Source organism: Triticum aestivum, chromosome 4A (genome assembly GCF_018294505.1).
Source record: "Triticum aestivum cultivar Chinese Spring chromosome 4A, IWGSC CS RefSeq v2.1, whole genome shotgun sequence".
Lineage (NCBI taxonomy): Eukaryota > Viridiplantae > Streptophyta > Magnoliopsida > Poales > Poaceae > Triticum > Triticum aestivum.
Window position 1 is genome coordinate 644,585,472 of NC_057803.1, and position 15,105 is coordinate 644,600,576.

Consider the following 15,105-nt stretch of genomic DNA (forward strand, 5'->3'; position numbering starts at 1 on the left):
AAACCATGTATTTCTGATTAAATATATACGTATGTACCTAGAAATGATTTTTGGAAAAAGTAAATAGCAAACTATGAGGCAGCTACTGTTCAAATTTGACCCGCTTCCAACTGAATCGGCGATAATTTGTCTTTTTCACCAGAGGTGGATCAAAACTTTTTACACCCAACCTTTTTGTCAATTGTTCATTAAACATGGACTAGTATTTTATAAAATTGATTTGGTCCATTTTTGCAACAATTATTTGGTAGTTTCTTCATAAAAAAAACCTCATTTCGGGCACATGAAAAATGGAAAATGAATTTTCCGTGCAAAGAAAATGAAAACTCCCTTAGGCAACATTGTTTGGAATTCCAAGATGCACCCTTGTGCACAATATGAGATCATTTGAACTAACTATGCCATGAATGTGGCCATAAGATTGATCATCTGGCTTGAAAGCCATGAATCTTCACGCATGATAGCTCATTTCTGAGAGCACTTTTTTAAAATAATTACCGTATTACAAGTTTATTATTTTTCCTGGAAACTTGGTCACCAATAATGACACAATGCGAAGGTTTTCCAATTTTTTGATTTTTTTTGAATTTTTTATGCCCGTTTCAAAATGCGGTCAAAACGGCGGGCTTGACCGTTCCTAGCTAGTGGTTGAATTTTGGAAAACTTTTGGTGTTTCTATGATAAAATAGATACTTATGTACCTATAAATGATTTTTGGGAAAAATAAAGAGCAAGCTATGAGGCAGCTCCAGTCCAAATTTCACCCGCTTCCAACTGAATCAGCAGGAATTTGTCTTTTTCACCAGAGGTGGATCAAAACTTTTGACACCAAACCATTTGGTCCATTGTGAATCAAACATGGCCTAGTATTTTGTAAAATTGACTTGGTCCAATTTTGCAAGAATTATTTGGTAGTTCCTTCACAAAAAAACTTCATTTCGGGCACTCGGAAAATGGAAAATGAATTTTCCGTGCAAAGAAAATGAAAACTCTCTTAAGAAACATTGTTTGGAATTCTAAGATGAACCCTTGTGCACAATATTAGATCATTTGAACAAACTATGCCATGAACGCGGCCATAAGATTGATCATTTGGCTTGAAAACCCTGAATCTTCACGCATGATCGCTCATTTCTGAGAACACTTTTTAAAAAATAATTGCCGTATTACAAGTTTATTATTTTTCCTGGAAACTTGGTCACATATAAAGACACAATGCAAAGGCTACCCCATTTGTTGATTTTTTTAATTTTTTATGCCCGTTTCAAAATGCGGTCAAAACGGCGGGCTTGACCGTTCCTAGCTAGTGGTTGAATCTTGGAAATTTTTTGGTGTTTCTCTGATTAAATAGATACTTATGTACCTATAAATGATTTTTGGAAAAAATAAAGAGCAAGCTATGAGGCAGCCGCAGTTCAAATTTGACCCGCTTCCAGCTGAATCGGCAGGAATTTGTCTTTTTCACCAGAGGTGGATCAAAACTTTTTACACCCAACCATTTGGTCAATTGTGAATCAAACATGGCCTAGTATTCTGTAAAATTGATTTGGTCCAATTTTGCAAGAATTATTTGATAGTTCCTTCACAAAAAAACTTCATTTCGGGCACTCGGAAAATGGAAAATGAATTTTCCATGCAAAGAAAATGAAAAATCTCTTAAGAAACATTGTTTGGAATTCCAAGATGCACCCTTGTGCACAATATTAGATCATTTGAACAAACTATGCCATGAACGCGGTTAAAAGATTGATCATTTGGCTTGAAAACCCAGAATCTTCACGCATGATCGCTCATTTCTGAGAACACTTTTTTAAACATAATTGCCGTATTACAAGTTTATTATTTTTCCTGGAAACTTGGTCACATATAATGACACAATGCGAAGGTTTCCCCATTTTTTGATTTTTTTTTGAATTTTTTATGCCCGTTTCAAATTGCGGTCAAAACGGCGGGAATGACCGTTCCTAGCTAGTGGTTGAATCTTGGAAATTTATTGGTGTTTCTCTGATTAAATAGATACTTATGTACCTAGAAATGATTTTTAGAAAAAATAAAGAGCAAGCTATGAGGCAGCCGCAGTTCAAATTTGACCCGCTTCCACCTAAATCAGCAGGAATTTGTCTTTTTCACCAAAGGTGGATCAAAACATTTTACACCCAAACATTTGGTCAATTGTGAATCAAACATGGCCTAGTATTTTGTAAAATTGATTTGGTCCAATTTTGCAAGAATTATTTGATAGTTCCTTCACAAAAAACCTCATTTTGGGCACTCGAAAAATGGAAAATGAATTTTCCGTGCAAAGAAAATGAAAACTCTCTTAAGCAACATTGTTTGGAATTCCAAGATGCATCCTTGTGCACAATATTAGATCATTTGAACAAACTATGCCATGAACGCGGCCATAAAATTGACCATTTGGCTTGAAAACCCTGAATCTTCACGCGTGATAGCTCATTTCTGAGAACACTTTTTTAAAAATGATTGCCGTATTACAAGTTTATTATTATTCCTGGAAAAATTGTCACATATAATGACACAATGCGAACGTTTCCCTATTTTTTGATTTTTTTTTGAATTTTTTATGCCCGTTTCAAATTGCTGTCAAAACGACGGGAATGACCGTTCCTAGCTAGTGGTTGAATCTTGGAAAATTTTTGGTGTTTCCCTTATTAAATAGATACTTATGTACCTAGAAATGATTTTTGGAAAAAAATAAAGAGCAAGCTATGAGGCAGCCGCAGTTCAAATTTGACCCGCTTCCAACTAAATCAGCAGGAATTTGTCTTTTTCACCAGAGGTGGATCAAAACTTTTGCACCCAACCATTTGTTCAAATGTGCATTAAATATGGCCTAGTATTTTAGAAAAATCATTTGGTCCAATTTTGCAAGAAACATATGGTACGTGCTTCACAAAAAAAACACATTTTGGTCACTCAGAAAATGAAAAATGGTTCTTTGAGCAAAGATAATGAAAACCTCCCAAATCAATATTGTTTATCATGCCTAAATACACACATGTACAAAATATTGGTTTATTTGAACTAACTATAAGAGGTTAAATGTTTGCCTGAATAAGAGGGTACAAACTATAAGAGAAAAAACCAAAAATGCTTAATTCTGATTGGTGGAACCAGCTGTGGCATGGATCAGTGACATGGCAAACATCTGTCCATCCATCCATCCATCCGTCCGTCCATCCACCCCTCCTCTCTCTCAACTAACGCTAGCGCTCGCAGATCCCTCCCCTCGCCGCCACCCGCCCCTCCCCTCGCAGATCCATCGTTCCCCTCCCTCCTTCCCCTCCGGCAAGATCGCCGTGATCTACTCCTCCCTTCTTCCCCTCCGGCAAGATCGCTGTGCTCTGCTCCTCCCTAGTTCCCCTCCGGCAAGATCCCACATCCATTGATCCATCCTCAACCAGAACCCCTCTCCCGATGCCAGATCCAATCCTCCTCCCTCCCTCCTCGCCCCGGCTGCCTGCTCCCCTCCCCTTCCAGATCGCCGCCACCACCTCCCTCCTCCTCCCTTGCATCAGTTCCCTGCTCCGCCGAGGCCGCCGCCGGGAGATCCAACTTCGCCGACGGGAATGGGGCCGGATCGCCACGCCCGAGCGCTCCATCCTCGTCGACAGGGATGACTACATCCCGGCCTCCGCTTCCCGCGCCACCGGATCCCAACGAGGATGTCCATGTCATCGTCCTCGCCGGCCGCCAGCGCCGCCGCGGCCGCGGACGCACCCGCGTCGCACCAGGCCGGGCCGTGGTACGCGGTGCCGGACCTCAGCCTCCGCGACCACCGCTTCACCGTCCCGCTCGACCACTCCTCCCCCTCCGTGCCGCACATCACCGTCTTTGTCCGCGAGGTCGTCCCAGGTACGTCCGCGCCGACCCTGTACCGCTCCTGGGCGACGGCTTCCTTGTTCTCACCTTTTCCCTCACTCTCTGCAGGTGGCTTTCTCCGTGCCCGTCGCCGGCTTGGACCACGCCGTCAGGAGTTCCAGAATCCAGGTGCGTGTCTGAATCGTGTTTTGGTGTGCTATTAGTTACAGTAGATAGCACAATTGCCAGATTGGTTCGGGGCAGGGAGCAATTCTGGGCAGATTCCGATAGCGCTAGCTGGGACTGGGACCGTGTCCTCGTGCTATACATCTGGATGGCACATATTAGCTACTACAATCACTTGCAGATAGACACACATACTAGTCGCAGTACATGCACATTCAGTAAATTCTTCAGTGTTCTTGGTTTCTTAGTACATGCACATTGAGTACATGCACATTCACATTTATTGTATCTGAATTGTATCAACTTGCCAGTTAGCTAATTACTAAAATCATATGCATATAACTATGTGAAGTTGATGTTCAACCATTACATGTGATAACTAGGAAGCATATTTTTATCAGTGGACTGCTATTTCTTTTCTTGCTTCTGTTTGCAAAATTAGGCGATCATGGTAGCCTTGTTTTCTTTAGTGTTAAAAAAAGTACTAGGCTGCAGTTTTTTAGTGTGTCATCTTTATATGTGTCTTTCGAGTGAACAAACTATGCTAAAGGTATACCAGGACTTTCATCTGAAGTGGAATTCTATCTTGGGTCTGATCTTTTGAATGAAAAGTTTTAGTTAGAAATACACCGCTTTCTATCTGAAGGGGTGTATAGCTGCATTGTATGACGTTGTTAGTTTTTGATGTACAAAATTTTGGTAGGTATTCTAGGCTAATGATTGTTGGGACTCTATAGTTATTGAATGGATTTGCTAGCAACAAGGTGCCAGGCACAATTTACTGGTTATGAGAAGACTATAGTTGTGTTATTGTGATATTCAATTTATAGAATTGACTACGTTTTGTTTTTGCTTCAGGTAAACAAAGGTTTTGCTCATGGCTCGTACTAAGCAGACTGCTCGTAAGTCCACTGGAGGAAAGGCTCCTAGGAAGCAGCTAGCCACCAAGGTTTGTGACTGCAATATTGATAGTTTACCTGTGCCATGTCTTTATTTATGGTTTAGGTAAATTGAACTGGGTATAATTTGAACCTCAACTTTCATTGCCAGCTTATGACCAGATATCCTACTGTTGTATATGGACTATCATGGTATTATTGTTAATTTGACCATGTGCTCTACTTTGCTTTTTGACAGGCTGCCCGTAAGTCTGCTCCCACAACTGGAGGAGTGAAGAAGCCTCACCATTACCGCCCTGGAACTGTTGCTCTTCGGTGTGTAAAATCTTCCAACCTATTCTAGCATGTGTTATAGTTTTCTTTTGAAGTATTCTCAAATGAGTAAATTTTGTGCTTGACTTTCCAGTGAGATCCGCAAGTACCAGAAGAGCACGGAGCTGCTCATCAGGAAGCTTCCATTCCAGAGGCTTGTTAGGGAGATTGCCCAGGACTTCAAGGTGATCAATCAACTTGTGCACTACATTGTGATGCTCCTGTTGTGTCAACTCTTATAGTATGATGAATCAAGTAAACTAAAAGCACCATCCTGTGTCTGCTTTTGCCGCTGTTTTTAGTGATTGTTTGGAACTGCTAGCTCTAATTTAACTTACTTCTCGTTCCCCTGTTTCTGCTGTCAGTATTCCCATGGAAATTTAGGTAACTATAGTAATACTGTACAAGAAACATCATTGCATTACAAGTTGGGTTTGAATCTACTTGTGAGCAACTGGGTGCGCCCATTCTAGAACTGATATAAAGGCATCTCAAGTTACTTAATAGTTCCTTCTCACAGGACAACAATGCTATTGTGAGTACAGAAACCAATCTTGGTGCTTTCCTATTTGCATGTAGCCCCCTCGCTCGTGTACTGTTGCCGCTGCTCCTGCTATTTTCTGCTGCCTGCTGCCGCATACTGCTGCTGCTCGCCAGATGCCGCAGGTACTCACTGCTGCTGCTACTCTTGCACTGCTGCTGCTGATGCTACTCGTTATGGAATTCATTATGGAATTTGGTGCAGTGTACCATCAGTCACAGCTGCTGAGTTAGCCAGTTAGGTAGTAGTACATGACAGTGAACGGCTCAAAAGTATTTCTGTGTTTGATGCATGGCCTATCTTACTTCGTGCTTATACATTCTGTTCTGTACCTAACTTATATTGGAAGCTGACTATTCTGTAAGATGGATCTAACCATCATTAAGTGCACAAGTTTTCAGGATAATTCGCAACTGCATTAAAAATTTCTAGTGGGAGTTATACATGTTTTCTCATGATAGATTGATCTAGACTGAAACATGATTTTGCATCCCGTTTTCCGTCGACAAATATACAAGTTATACAAGTTATATCAGCAAGTTACTGTATGTGTTAGAGAAATCAGTGTTGATTTATTTGTTGTACTTTTTTTCTTTCTAATTTTGCATGAGAGCAAACTGGTGTAGCTAGCTGGATTATGCAGCCATGAATCAGAAAGTAGCATATTCAGTTTTGCTAATAGAAAATAAATGTATTAAAAACTTTAAAAACTGCATAATAAGTGCTTGTTCATGTTTGGTTTTCTCTAAACTTTGTTTGTATGATTGAGGGCAAATTTACTTGGTTCTTTTCTCTAAATTGTGCTTGGAACATTCATTTTTATGATCTAAAATTGCCTTCCTGTGATGATGTAGGTTCCCAGTTTGTGCTCGCTACCGAAGGAGCTCCACGTTGAAGAAGATTGAAGAGCACCAGGGTTAACACCAGGGAAGCTTGTAGAGCTTGTATATGTATAGAGCTTGTAAATGTATCACGTGTAGAGCTTGTAGAGCTTGTATATGTTAGAGCTTATTATGTGTAGAGCTTGTAAAGTATATGTTATTTGTACAATAGGAGCTCTGTACTGAATCTGCCTGATAATATTTGAAGTATTATGTGTGTGTTTTGTTTGTGCCAATTTAAATACTGGTTATTTATTTACTGTTAGATTGAAATATGAAGAATAAGAACTTGCTAGCTGGGACCCACGTACCTGAACCAGACATCTGGGACCCATTTGACTAGTGGACCTTTTTTATATTACAAAAAAACTAAAACTTTCTAGCAGAAAAGGCCACGGCCCCAAAATGAGAAGGCTTAATTGTTGGGCTTGGCCCATCTACCTAGACAAAATTAATATGAGAAAAAAACACAAATAGGCCGAATTGTTGGGCTAGGCCCATGTAGAAAACCGAATTGGACCGGGCTGAATCTTGTGCCACATCAGCTTGCCATGCTGGATGCCCACGTGGCCTGGGGAGGTTGCTAGTGACCAAAACGCCACAGTAGGAATATTTTTGTCGTAAACGTCCATGACCTTCTCACAGAGAAGGTCGCTATAGTCAGTTAACGACCCTCAGCTTTTGACCTTATGTTTTTGGTCACAAAAAGGTCACAAATTGAAAACAGTGACCTTTCAGTGACCAATAGTGGTGGTCACAAGTTGACATATTTCTTGTAGTGAAACCTTATGAATCATCCCTTGAAATGAGCCAGGAGCGCGAGACAGCCTAAACGGCATTACCAGGAACTCATACAACCCTTGATGCGTGCGAAAAGCTGTTTTGAACACATCTTCGTCTGCGACCCTGATCTGGTGGTAACCGGAGGGTAGGTCTAACTTGGTGAATCACTTGGCACCTGCAAGATCATCGAGCAGTTCATCCACCACAGGCATGGGATGTTTGTTCTTAACTGTGATCGCGTTCAGCTGTCGATAGTCGACACAGAAACGCCATGAGCCATCTTTCTTGCGAACAAGCAGGACTGGAGCAGCAAAGGGGCTTGTACTGGGGCGGATAATCCCTACTCGAAGCATCTCTTTGATCTATCGCTCGATCTCATCCTTCTGCTGGGGGGTGTACCGATACGGCCGTGCAATGACCGGCTGTGCTCCCGGAATCAATGGGATGGTATGATCATCGGCTCGATGCAGGGGAAGTGTGGAAGGCACACTGAAACGGTCCTCAAACTCCTGTAGCAGCGACTGCACCTCTGGGGGCACGGGCTCGTCTGTCTTTGATACCTGGATAGCTACCAGGTCCCTCTCCTGATGAATGTGCTTGATCTGCACTGCTTGTTGAACTGCACCACGACGCAACAACCCTTTCAGCTTGCCTACAGAGACTAGTTTGCATTTGCATGGTGTGGACCGAATACCTTTGAGTGTAATCCATTGCCCTTCATGTGTGAACCGCATCCACTTCTTGTGCCAGTGGACCCACATAGGGCTATGATTCTCGAGCCAATCAGCCCCAACAATGAGATCGTAGCAGCCCAGAGGAAGAATTTTCATGTCCTGGCAGAAAGTGTGACCCTGTGTCCACCATGACAGTTGAGGCACCATCGTCGAGCTTGTCAAGGTGTCTCCACCGGCAACTACATAAGAAGTCGGCGACATAGGTTGAGTGGGCAATTGCAGCTCTTCTGTCAGTTGGGCATCTACAAACGAACAATTCGCCCCTGAATCAATCAGAATGAGAACGCTGCGCTTGCCGATCATGCCGTGCAAGCGCATTGTCTGGCGTTTGACTGGTGGTGTCGGTGAGCGGGCATTGGCGAGCAACATAACTTCCTCTTCCGAGCTGGAATCTGACATATGCTGAGGATCAGGGGGGTCGTCCAACTGCAACACCTCCAGTAACTCCTCTATGATATGCAGAGGTACTTTGTCGGGGCACTTGTGGCCTCTCGCCCATGGTTCGCCGCATTTGAAGCACAAGCTCTTGGCCTTGCGATATGCATGTAGGGCCTCCAGTTTCTCTGCTACTTTCCTGGTATCATCTGGCTGCTTGCCCTTCTCTGTATTGGACTGCTTGTTTCCTGAACGCTGACTGTATTTCGAGTTCCCACCAGACTTATCGCTCTCCAATTCTGCTTCCTGCAACAAGGCCAAACAGCTAGCAGTATCCACGTCCTCAGGTTGATGCAAAATAACAACAGTACGAATTTCAGAACGTAGACCTGCTACATATCTTTCAACAAAGAAAACTTCACTAGAATGAGGATCTGCTAACAGAATTTGGTGGCGGAGATTGTCGAATTTGGTGGTGTAATCATCTACAGACCCTGATTGACTAAGCAACAACAATTGACGCATGTGAAACTTGTGCCTATTCCTCCCCCATTTCTCCTGTACTGCAGTGCGCAATTCGTGCCAGTGCACAAATTGCCGGCGTTTCTGGGCCATCTTGAGCCACAGCGCCGCGTTCCCAACACAATTGAGAGAAGCAAATTTAACTTTCATGTGCTCAGAAACCCCATATATCTCGAAATACAGTTCACAATTGTCCAACCACACCTGGTGATCTTCCCCATCGAACTTGGGAAAGTCCATTTTGGGCGTGCTGCCCATGTGCGGACGAAAGGGAATGACGGGAAGGTGCAAATAGGGGCATACCGTTGCCCGGAGGCAGATCAGGGAATCGAGGATCTCCCAGAACTGACCCCCGTGGTTGGTGATGCCCGCCGTGCCCATTTGGGCGGTCCTCGTCATGCGTGCGCACCACCACGGATGGTGGTGTCAGGCTCGCTGCGGCCGGACCTTGGGGCCGCGCCGGAGGTGCCTCGAGCGCCTCCAGTCGGGCTGTCACGTCCTCGGCATGGAGCTGGAGAAGCGCCGCAGACTCGGAGAGGCTCTTGGTCGTGGAGTCCATGGATTTCATCCACGCCGCCATGCCCTTCAGCTGCTCGGCGATGTCAGCAAGCTTGGCGTTGGTCTCCATGTTCTGTTGCTCCACCGACCCCATCGCCGCCGATATTTGTTGCTCTACCGCCGTCGGCCCACGCTTCTTCGGCGCCAGCTCCGACTCCCGATCCACCAACCAGATCAGCGGTTCCTGCCGAGTGATTGGAATTACAGCAGTGGATGAATCCTCCGCTTACCGCACTACGGACTGATGGATCGCGCGTCACCGCGATGGATCGAACGACCTCTGATACCAATTGTTAAGTCTCTGCTTACAATCTCTGCTTATAATCTCGAATCCTGGAGGAGGTAGCTAGGGTTACAGGAGGAAGGGGAAAGTAGAGAATTGCTTATGCTAATCGACAACCCTTCCCGTCTCCCTCTGCTGCTCTTTATCTCTCGCTGCCGTGATGCCGCACTGGGTTCCTCCTGCCCTCCAGGCCCGGTCCAGCAGGTGTGAGCGGCGACAGGCCTTGGGCCTCCTTCCTGGGTTGGGCTGTGGCATAACACATCCTAGGACTGGGAAGCATCAGGAGTTGTGATTACACCTGCGTAGACACCTACACACGAGGTAACGACATCGCCGTGATTGCCGGCTGGAGGTTTAAGGCTTCAGAGGATTTACAGCCAACGGCGGAGGCAGAAGTGACGACCAAGAAATTCAGTGGATTTAGCCTGGGCATTTTATTTGGTTACAAGAGGGCAATAAGTTGATAGTCACCTCAGTCCCATTCATGATTCAGACGAGTCCAGCAATCTAGATGGTATGCCAAATAACGATCGCTGCTAAAAATGAGATTGCTTTCTCTCAATTGGCTGAATTGTACGAACCATGACTAAGTTTGTCCAAAAGAGACAATACTATAAGTATTTCTGAAGTTACTCTTCACTCATTATGTATGTTTATGTGTGGACAAACAGTGAGAATTAAGAGCTTGGAGCAGAATTGACAGCAGAAGGCGCTCCAAACAGAACAGAGGCGACAACAAGAAGTAGTGTTGTTTCAGTGTAGTTCAATTTCAGCTAATTAACCATGAGATGATATTTCTTCATTCCGAACAAAAAGCTATCAAGATAAAATATATACAAAATTAGACCAGCTGTTACACAAAAGTTTGAATGAAGCATTTTTAGGAAGTGGCAAACCCGAAACAGGGATACTTATTTGAGTGTATACTTTGTAAACAGTAGCTTATTCTTTATCTATCACAGATACAAGGGAGCAGAGTAAAGAAGAAATTATTTCCAGCAACTGATACCACAGAACACGGCCAGGTAACCTTTGCTAAACTGTCTAAAACTGATCCCCTGATGGCGCCTCCCCGAAAGACATAGCGCCCAAATCCTTCAGGTTTTGCCTCTCTAAACTCCATAAAGAACTTCATCATTTCACTTCAGTTGACATGAAGTTTTGGATCAGGTCCTGGAACTTACTTTCGAGGATCAAGCAACCTCTACTGTTCTAGGACCTGTGTCCACTCAGGCGGCCACCAGCAGTCTGCCTTGATTGCCTTGACACTCAGGCGAGGGTTGCGTTTTCCTTCAGTGCTGCTCCGAGCCTCAACAGGCCCATCCCACGGCTGCCGAGAGCGGTGCTTACTGTACTGACTTTCTTACCAGAGGCGTCGTCCACGACATCTGAGCCTGGAGCAACAGCCTGCTCGAGTTCTGATAACAGAGGTTACAGAATCAATATCCGGTTGACAGAGACTTGATGATTGCATAGCACAGAATTAATATCTTTTGTCATTTTCATCTACAAACTTCAAGGGTATCAGGCGCTTCCTGTTGACACCACGGTGGTGTGTGCAACCAAAACGAGACTTGGTGTTTCCTGCGGGTATTGCGGCTGCATGAGCTGAAATCATGCCATGAATCGAGCTGCGGGTCAAAACACTACAACTGAAAGGAACGAAAGAAAAGCCAGGAGCGAGTATTGCGGCCGTGCCGTCTCGCGTCCACCCGTACGCAGCTATGTTGCCGCTGCATGAGAATCGTGCTATCCCACGACCTCCCACACGGCCTAATCTAACTAACTGAAACTGAATCAAGACGTGGACGTGCTCACACATGCACACGGTTCGTCAGTTAAACACAGGTGCAGAGGTGCTGTCAAACTTTCAGAAAATTCAGTTCGTCGGTTTCAGAAGATTCAGTTCGTCAGTATCGCTCCTCGACTTCATCACATCACTCACGCACGATCGCCCACCTCGCCGCTGCACCCGCACACATCGACGCTGGTGGTTGTTCCCGGTCCGCTCGGTCCAGTCAGTCCAGCCCGGGCTTCGTAGCCGCCGGTCCGGTCCCTGAAAACAGGACCGCTCGGCTGCTCGGTCCGGTCCGGCTGGGACCGACGGCGGCCGGTCCAAACGCCGGCTCGGACCGGGACCGGACCGGCTTGGACCGTGTCCACCCTGACACGTAATATACAGAACTCTGGCACTTACTTAGAATTGAAACTGCCTTTTTAATGCCAGTAAAAGCCATTGGTATAATAGGATTAGGACGCATCAGGATTTCTGATTATGCCTACCTAGTTTCTGTTTTCAGTGGAAAAAAGTGGAGAAGTCCATCCTAACCCTCTAATGAGGGTTGAAGAGGGTAAGCGAGCTCTAATGGCATGCGGAGCCCATGCGGAAGGGCACACATAAATAAAGAAGTATACATGAGAAGCGCCGCCGAGCAGATGATGGGACGTCACTGTGATCCCTATATTGAGGTGTAGTGGTTGGGTAATTGATAAAGTTCAAGTCTGTGGTCACTGTCACTCGCCATGGCCAAATGCCCAAACTTGGATATTTGTTTAAAACTACAATCTGAAGCTAACAAGTAGCACCTCAGGACGGCACGTGCCTCTCTTACCTTGCATGTGCAGCCAAGCACAATGGACCTCAAGAACTAACAAATCAAGTTGCAGTGTTGTTTCGGTGCAGTGCAATTTCAGCTAATTAAGGATGAGAATAGAAGATACGATTAACTTAACTCTGAATGGGACTTTCTGCATGACTTTCTCACAAGAAAGAATATCATAGATGATACGAAATTGAACTATTGAAGCATCTTTTTCACTAGTCGAAAAGCAAACAAAACATTTTGTAAGTGGCAAACTGTCAATAGGGTATCAAGTATGAGTGTGAACTTTGTGCGCCATGATTTATTCTTGACCTATCACATATACAAGGGAAGGTAGTAAACAAGAAATTAGACCCTAGCAGCTGATACATCATAGAACACGATATCTTTGCTAAACTCCCTGAAATACCTCTCCTACTAACGGCACCTTCCTGAAAGACTTGACACACAAATCACTTAGGATTGGCCTTTATAAGTTCAAAAGAGTTTCACTACAATGGATATTTTGGACTATGTTCTCAAACTTCAAAGGATCAAACCACATCCCTCTGTTGTTCTAAGACCTGTGTCCACTCAGCCGGCCACTAGTCGGGCTTAATCACATTCAGCATCACTTCCCTTTCGCTGATGGCGTGGTATGATGAGCTTTGCCTCTGTGATTCTTCAAGCCGCAAGAAACACATTCCACGACTGCCAATAACGGTTATAGTCTAGTCTAGCAGTGAGAACGGGTAATTGCATAATTTAGCACACAATTCATGCCTTGTCATTTTCATCTATGTACTCTAAGGGTATTAGACAATTCCCTATGACACCAGAGAAGTGCATCCGCACGACAATTTCCTGACTAATATTAGCACCCGTTCTAAATGAATATCATTCAGGCTCACTTTGGAATTGCTCCTGCTCTAATCAAATTTGGATCTGTTCTGGAACCAAGTGGCAAGGACTTCTCACCCCACGTGCTTCTAGGTCCCAGTAAGACCGGGGCGAGATTATCCATTGTAATTGTGATGAGTAAATATAACTCTTTTGTGGTTGAATAAATACAAAATGAAAATACTCTCTTAGTAACTATTTTTATTCTGGCGAGATTTACTGAAACTATTCTTATAGCCATACTGGTATTAAGTGAAGCGGAAAGTGTATTGCAACTCTGTGATGTACATCATCTTCGTCCGTGACACCCATATGACTAATTCAACGATGCGAGTTGATATGGTGAACGCGAAGGCTATCTCAGAATGTGATCATCTTAGGAACTACATTATGAGCTCGTATTAACTTATTAGAACTTCTATCAGGAAGTTGTACCCATGTGTTCTTTATGATATTGTTGAATATCTCAAAAGCATCAATGTCATGGTTGTTGCGCCATACATAACCAGACATTAATGTAATGGTGTTCCTTATTATCTAAGGGTGAGAGGAGAGATAAAATATGCTCTTATAGTTTGCCACCTGTGCGGTGAAGGAGTAGAGCTCGGCCGGTCCTAGGTGAAACCTGCTCATATATAGTTTGCAAAGAAGCCACCAAACCATCTGCATACCTGCGCGGGCAAGGAATAGAGCTCGGTCTTTGCTTGTAATATCAGAAACGTAATGTACACAACTTGAATTTTGTTAGAATTGGAATCACACTTGTCATGCCACCAAAACTTGCTGACATCGTAAGATTAGGAAGCATCAGGATTTGTGATCATGCGAGCCTAGACTTCTCTACATGAGGTAACAGCTTTAGTGTGATTGCCCGCTGGAGGTGTATTGTTTCAGACGATTTAGAGCGAACTAGGGGAATAAACTTGACGATCAAAGAATTCAGTGGATTCACATCGGGTCGTGTTTGAAGTTGCATACTACTTTAATCGGTTACAAGAGGACAATAATTCAGTCACCTAAGCCCCATTCTCGTAGTTGGCTGAATTATAGAAACAAATACTAATTTTATCTGATAGGAAGAAAAACAATATTTCTGAAGTTATTTCTACTCATTCAGTATCTCTCATTTTAGAAAACAAGTATTTTTATTCGCAAAAAAACATACCCTATAGGTGCGGGTGTGCGGCAAGTGTGAGAATTATGCGCTCAGAATAGAGTCGGCAGAAAAATGCACTCAAAACAGAACAGAGGCAACAACAACTTGTAGTGTTGTTTCAATATAGTATAAACAATTTCAGCTTATTAAGCACGGGAAGATATTTCTTCATTACGGACACAAACTAGCAACTTTGGACATGACTTGTTATCAAGTTAAAATATCTGCAAAATTAGAGCACCCCTTTCAGAAAGCTTCAACAGAAAGCATTTGGGAAGTGGAAAGCCCTAAACAGGGGTACTTATTTTAGTTTATACTGTGTACAGTGTAACGGTAGCTTATTCTTGATCAATCACTGGCACAAGGGAGTAGAGTAAATAAGAAATTAGGTCCACCAAATGACAGACCACATAAAACGGTCTGGTAACCTTTGCTAAACTGTCTCAAACGGCTTCCCTAATGGCGCCTATATGAAAGACTTGGCACCTCTAAACTCCAAATAGAACTTAATTACTTCACTTCACTAGAGGTTTTTCTCAGGTCCTGGAACTTACTTTTGAGGATCAAGCAA

General features: G+C 43.8%; 1 protein-coding gene across 1 annotated transcript; it reads left to right on the top strand.

Moving 5' to 3' along the window:
- The first annotated feature begins 4,885 nt into the window (after window positions 1-4,885).
- Window positions 4,886-5,993, top strand: LOC123084176 (histone H3.3-like). Its single transcript, XM_044505913.1, has 4 exons — window positions 4,886-4,957; window positions 5,146-5,222; window positions 5,314-5,404; window positions 5,799-5,993. Exons 1-4 carry the CDS (start codon window positions 4,886-4,888, stop codon window positions 5,991-5,993), a joined length of 435 nt encoding a protein of 144 aa, XP_044361848.1.
- Window positions 5,994-15,105: the final 9,112 nt, after the last annotated feature.

Excerpts from the sequence above, each read along its gene's own strand:
- LOC123084176 (XM_044505913.1), top strand. The coding sequence starts at position 4,886 with ATGGCTCGTACTAAGCAGACTGCTCGTAAGTCCACTGGAGGAAAGGCT. Across the intron at positions 5,223-5,313 it reads CCTGGAACTGTTGCTCTTCG|TGAGATCCGCAAGTACCAGA; the intron begins GTGTGTAAAATC and ends TTGACTTTCCAG. Across the intron at positions 5,405-5,798 it reads AGATTGCCCAGGACTTCAAG|CCCCCTCGCTCGTGTACTGT; the intron begins GTGATCAATCAA and ends ATTTGCATGTAG.